Below are 6,645 nucleotides of genomic sequence, written 5' to 3'. Positions count from 1 at the left end.
TGGTAAATGGATTGAACTTATCTAGCACTTTATCAAGACCCTTTGGACCCCACAGCACTTCTCACTTCAGTCATTCACACTGATGGTGGTAAGCTTTAGCCTCAACTGCCCTGGGGCACACTGACAGTGGCGGGGCTGCCATGCACTGGTGTCACAGGACCCTCTGACCACCATCAATAGGCAAAGTGGGTGACTGAGACAGCTGGAACAGGGTATTGAACCGGCAACCTACTGGTTCTGCGAAGACTAAATTATTAAAAGCCTTAAAGGAATCGACTATTAGTTGTAAAATTAAAATTTATTTGATAAATGTTTATTTTAACTGTAAAATAAAGACTGTAAAAATACTGTAGGCTGTTTAGTTTTTATCATTTTTAAACCAAAAGTTTAAAAATATTTTACACAGACGGGGCCATTTTATTTACATGCAAAGCATTCTGGGTAAATAATGACGTAGATAGGTCATCGTTGTGAGGCTGCTAGCGAGCTATATCCACCCTTAATGTTAATCTTGGACAATATCTGATGATTGGCTCTTTTAACTGAAACCAGAGAGCGTTGACAGAGAGGAGAAGGTAGAAATGACTCAGCCTGTAACTGAAAATATGGATGGAGGACAACAGAGCTGCTTCATGGAAGAAGAACCTCACCTTAGCCTGTTAGCTTTAGCATTAGCCCCGATGCTCTCACCATATATATGTATTAGCTCAGCGCTACACATTCTCCTCTCGTCACTGAGGTCCTCCATCCACATGACAGAGAGGGAAACGCAAAATGACTCAGTCTGCAACTGAAAATATGGATGGAAGGCCTCAGTTTAGCTTGTTTGTTGCGCTAGCGTTGAGCTAATACATAAGGCCATATAGCATCGGCGCTAACACTAAAGCTAACAGGCTAAGGTGAGGTTCTTCTTCCATGAAGCAGYTCTGTTGTCCTCCATCCATATTTTCAGTTACAGGCTGAGTCATTTCTACCTTCTCCTCTCTGTCAACGCTCTCTGGTTTCATTTAAAAGAGTCGATCATCAGATATTGTCCAAGATTAACCTTCAGGGTGGATATAGCTCGCTCACACAGAGGACCTATCCACGTCATCATTTACCCAAAATGCTTTGTGTGTAAATAAAATGGCTCCGTCCATGTTAAAATATATTTTTAAAAATTTACAAAAACAGCCTACAGTATTTTTACAGTCTTTATTTTACAGTTAAAATAAATGTTTATCAAATAAAGTCTAATGTCACAACTAATCGGGGATCCCTTTAAGTTATTATAACATTAATGTTGATAATGATTTGATGAAAACTTCACGTTGGCCATCACTTTTACAGTCAACATGAAATTTATCAGACAGTCTTGTGTCGGCAGAGTGAAGAGGAAAGGACCAAGCACACATCCCTGAAGGACTCCTGCACTCAGTGTGAATGTGTTACATTTTAACATAAACATGAGTACTTTATTTCTGGTAGGAACTCCATAAAGCCAATATCTGGCTAAATTGTCATTTAGTTGGTGATTCAAAGATTTGAGGACATTTTCTGTTTCACTCTCCCTGAAATCTGTTTGTTTGCAACAGTACCGTACTTTGTTTCTGAAAATTATGAATTATTTTGCACACATGGCTTGCTATAGTAAGTAAGTAAAACTTTATTTATAAAGCACATTTCAAGATAGGGATCACAAAGTGCTTCAACAAACACAAATAAAATAAAATAAAATAAAAATAGACAGAGCAAATTTAAACAAATGCAGATTTAAAAAGGTAAGTTTTTAAGTGAGCTTTAAAGGAGTCCGCAGAGTTGGACTCTGTTGGCTTTGAGTAACTGTGGCCCTTTGAGCAATTTAACTGAATTGCCCTGTGTTGTTTTTGTGATATAGAATTGCCTGGGAAATACACAACACTTCCCCTTTAACTAAAGTGTTTGTGATTGTGTCAGACGTAGACAAGTTGATAAGCAAACTGAGTTTCCAGAGAAGACAAGGCGGTTTTAACCTGACCGATGACAAACTGTTTAAAGCGCTTCATTATAGCAGAGGTCAGAGTTACAGTTCGGTCGTTGTTGTCTCAGGAACAGGGATAACGGTCTTCCAGCAGGGTTTTGAACTTGACTTGTGCTCAGAGTGAGAAGGCAGGCTTTAGAGGGGAAAACTGACACAGCACTTGTGTTCCTGTTGAGTCCTGCTTTTTACATCCCATTAATTTTTGGAGGAATTACTCTCTAACATAAAGCAGCCTCTGTGCAAGCCGTGTGCTCTTCTGCTGCGCTCTGCAGTTTGGTTTCATTTTGCTGATTTTCTTTTTCTCCCCTCCTTCCTGCCAGCAGCGTCCTTATTGTTGCCCTTCAGTGCTGCAGCTGAACTGTTCCTGCTGCCGTCTGCAGGGACAGGTCCACAACAAAACCAAACACATCTAATCATGTCTGAATATCAGTAAGCACAAATGTCTCAAACAGCGCTCAGGAGGAACGGTCTTGTTTTCTGTGATGAGGGTGATAGATCTGTGAGATATTAACTTCGTGTTTGAGGACAAGCGTAAACCAACAAAGTTTTAAAAATGTCAATTTATGAAGCATGAAATTGTACAAAAAGTGTCTAAAACACCTCAAGTGTTTTACAAATTAGAACATATTGAACTGGTTGCATTCAAAAATGATACAAATCTGACCTCAAATGAACAAATACACTGAACAGGTTCCACCATGTTGTTTTTACCTCCGGCAAGGGCGAGGTAATATTTTCGGTCGCGTATGTCTGTCGTTCTGTCTTTCTGTCTTTGGACAACATTACACAAAAACTTGTGGACGGATTGTCATGACATGTTTACCACATGTGGGTACTGGGCCAAGGAACACACCTTTAAATTTTGGTGATGTTCCGGATCACGATGCGGATACAGGAATTTTTTTCTTTTAACACTCTGACATGGCAAAGCTGTGATGCTTTCACAGGGCTTCTGTAAAAAACTGTGAGCTGGATTGGACAGCACGGACTTCAAACTTTATAAAAGTAATGTTAAAACCACATTTAATGATGAATAATTTTTTGCCATAATATGCGCATTTACAGAGCGTTTTGTGACCAGGAAGTGCGTGACTCCACCATGAAACCTATTTTTCCCATTTCTTCAAACACACCACATTTCCGAAACAACCAATCAAAACAGTTTCTCGCTACTAGGCTTGTAAACAGAGAGCTGCCGGGCCTCAAAGTTTGGAGATGGGGGGAGCCAAGAAGCACTTTATAAAGAGAGTCAAACCATTACAAACTCATACAAGGGGATAAAACAGATGTTTTATGTCATGGACTAATTATTTATCTGTTTTCCCTTGACACTGTTCATCCTGCATCTTTCTGATAGCTCGTTACGCTCTCGTTGTCTGGACAACGGGACTCCATGATGGACTGGTGGGAGCCTTGTGATTGGCGGAACAGTACATTTGGCGATCTGTGATTGGTTGTAAACTGACACATGGTTTGGCATGATGTATATTATTGGCTGTGTTCTGCTGACGCTTTCAGTGGCAAGCGGGCGGAACCTTCATGATTAAGTTCTGTTTCTGATTGTTGCTCACAATTAAATCATATTTGATTATCACATACGCAGACTTTTATCGTATTATTACAACGTGTTTCTGCTTTTGCCACCACAATTTTGGCGTTGTCATTATGGGGCTTCGAGGACCGGAGCGTGCCCGCAGCGACCGGCTGTCTGGCTGGGACGTTCCAGGGACCATGGAGGCGGCGGAGACTACTGTTTTCGTCTCCGGGTTTTTGTGGGTCTGTCATGTGGCCGACCGCTGTGAGTGGCGTTCCGAGACTTGAGCTGTAAAGAACCTGAACTGTCGACGGAAACACGGTGAGCTAATATTTTTATTAGCACGTTATGCTAAACAGCTGCGGCTAATATTTCAGCCTGCACACATTGAAATTATAAATTTTAGATGCTGATCTGGTCTTTCTGGGGCTGTAATGACGCTAGCTGAGTTAGGTGTGGGAACGTTTCATTCCACATTGAGTTTAAAAGCATGGAGCTCAGGTTTTCTGTTTTTATGTAGCCTGGATGACAGCTGTGTTATCTATGGTGAGTTTCAGGCAGGTTAAAATATGTTTAACTGCTGAGGGAAATGTTGTTTTTCCGTCTTGTTTCTCATTTTGAGGAGACATTATGTGGGCTAGAAGTCATTCACCGTGACCGCGGTCCCGACATCTCGTTTTAGGATGTCGATAAGGTAGGGCAATGGTGCCCGAGTTTCAGCCACAGAATGGGACCAGAAAGGCTTTTCATTTGAGTACAGGCCACGACATAACAAAGATGGCGCTGGCAGCCGTGAACGAGTATCTGCACATTTTACATGGTGAAATGTGACCGATGAAAACTTAGGAGCTTAATCCGACACCAGTTTGACGATGAATAATGTCGGGTGACGAGTCTAACTTTTTTTTTTCACATTGGACTCCACCGAGAAGAAATTCCGTGCATACTACCTGCTTAAATGTTCGCTATGTCAGAAGTTATTCGGCAAATGTGTTTCCATCTCTGCTTTTGCACATTAACTCTTACAGGATGGGGAAAATTGGTCTTAGCGAAGGTTTGCACTCTCCGAGTGCTCCAAATTTCCCTCTGGGATCAATAAAGTATTTTTGAATTGAATTTTCCCATGACTATAGTTAAGAATTTGGAAACAATGAATATTTTTAAAAGTAAAGAAATAACTAGAACAAATGTTTGACCGGAGACCAATTTATGTACAAAGATGAAATTAATAAGTGCAGCCATGAAAGATCAACATATATTCAGACTGCCGCTGTGCAGAAGAGACTGTTTGTTTCTATTTAATCATTTTCATTTATTACAAAAAAAGGCATCTGTGTTACACTTTGTGTACATATCAGATGTTGTTCACTTACTGGACTATCCATCATCTTTGATCTTTTTTAGCAGGGCGCACCATAGCAGAGGCAGAATAGGCAAATGCTAGGGTGCCGTCCATCTAGGGGGCACCACAAATGGGGGATAAAAAATATTTTATCACTTTTTATCAGAGTATATTTTGTTTAGTCTGTAGAAGTTATCAGGTTTATGAAAGTAGCTTGTTCTGTGGGTTTTTGCAGTTAATGCTAACTACTGGTGCTCAGTGTGTGAAGAGAAAATAATATAAGGATATTAAAAGTTTCAGTTCTGATCTCAGATAAAGTCCAGGTTAAAGTCTGGTTTTCATTGTTCTACCTTCATAAAATATTGCTTTTATCATGTTTTATTAATCCCCAAAATTTTATAACGCTATGTTCAAATGGCTGTAAAATGCAGTTTTGAGTAGACATTTTACTAAATTTTCCAGGGGAGTATACACCTGGACCCCCTAGAATTGCTTCAGTCCACAGCTGCTGGTTAACATGAACAAGTGTTCCTGATGATGTCAGCAGATGTTGGCAGGTATGAGGTAGACTTCTAATCTGTTTCAAATGAATTATATTGTTAACTGTTTTATTTGGACAACCTGTTTTCTGAAGGTAAAAAATAATATCAAAGATAAACTATTTAATTTGATTTGGCACTACTGTAAACTTTACAGATAGCTGTTACCATAGTTTACACTGTAACACTTACTCCACTCTTCAAGACAACCAAATTTAATTTAAATGCCAGTAGTTAAAAAAATGACCTCTGATGACTTTACTGGTTTTCATTTTTTAAAGAATTTATTATCACACGACACCAAAAAAGCAAAGGCAGACCACGTTTCTGCCTGTGTCTCAACATGTAGGACTGGAGGTTTGTGGGGGGGGGAGAGGGAACTTTTCTCAGGACCCACTTCAGGGAGGGCTCTCAAAATGCCTGGAATGAAAAGAGTTTTGAAAATATGTAAAGGAGAAATTGATCAGGTGAGTGCAGCCCCACCAAGATGGTTACCAAAATATTATGTGAACCCAATTTTAATGAAACATGAAGAAGGTAATAACACAATGTACATCTACAACTGAGTAACAATATAAAAATGACAAACTCTGCTGGTTTGACAAACATTCAGCTAAAATTGGACACGGAGCTGAAAGTGTTTCTCAGCCCCTGCAACACTCACTCTGAGTGTGATATTTTGCAGTATCAGATGAGATCAGGATAACAGCACAAGTAGAGTCAGTCCAGCTCCCTGCTACACGCACTATCACCAGTCATGTGACTTCCCCAGCCCTTCATCACTCTTTCCTCCACACATCTCTGCTCAGTCGGCTCGACGGGCAGCTGTTAAACGGAGGTCTCAGCCTGTCACTGACAGAACAAGTGACAGTGATGAAGAGGAGGAGGGGGATGCGGAGCCCTGTCTGATGAAGTCCTGTACAGCCTTTGACATCTGCTACAGAATGAAACTGCTTCTTATCTGTGACAGCTTGGTGTCCTTCAGAGCAGCCAGTCAGAGTAAAAAAGTTCTTCACTTTTTAAAAGTTCAACATCCTTTTTCAGAAAGCAGTTACTTTAAGTGCAGATGAAGAAATGAACATTTTCTTTCTTCTTCTTCTCTTTGGAGTCTAAAGAAGGTGAGCAGATGGTGAGTAGCTCAACTCTCCTGTTTTTTCTTTGTGTGTGTGTGTGTGTGTGTGTGTGTGTGTGTGTGTGTGTGTGTGTGTGTGTGTGTGTGTGTGTGTGTGTG

The 6,645-nt window shown here is 40.4% G+C and overlaps 2 protein-coding genes across 4 annotated transcripts in view; one reads left to right on the top strand and one right to left on the bottom strand.

The window, feature by feature from the left end:
- Positions 1-5,679: 5,679 nt before the first annotated feature.
- The window catches only part of LOC106522094 (voltage-dependent calcium channel subunit alpha-2/delta-4), a gene marked incomplete in the record, with an annotated part of 65,809 nt that continues 64,843 nt past the window's right edge, over positions 5,680-6,645 (bottom strand). The window contains 1 exon segment of the mRNA XM_014014952.1: positions 5,680-5,834. Coding sequence (XP_013870406.1) covers positions 5,683-5,834 — 152 coding nt within the window.
- Positions 6,019-6,645, top strand: part of LOC106522097 (leucine-rich repeat and transmembrane domain-containing protein 2) — a 6,138-nt gene continuing 5,511 nt past the window's right edge. Inside the window, exons 1-2 of one of the 3 annotated variants that reach the window (XM_014014958.1) lie at positions 6,019-6,413; positions 6,523-6,543. The gene's annotated coding sequence lies outside the window, so the exon portion shown is untranslated. Of the gene's footprint in view, positions 6,544-6,645 lie in introns of all 3 variants that reach the window. The other 2 variants (XM_014014957.1, XM_014014956.1) reach the window with 2 other exon arrangements.

This window comes from Austrofundulus limnaeus, unplaced genomic scaffold (genome assembly GCF_001266775.1).
Source record: "Austrofundulus limnaeus strain Quisiro unplaced genomic scaffold, Austrofundulus_limnaeus-1.0 Scaffold120, whole genome shotgun sequence".
NCBI lineage: Eukaryota > Metazoa > Chordata > Actinopteri > Cyprinodontiformes > Rivulidae > Austrofundulus > Austrofundulus limnaeus.
This window is presented reverse-complemented; position numbering and strand designations above follow the sequence as displayed.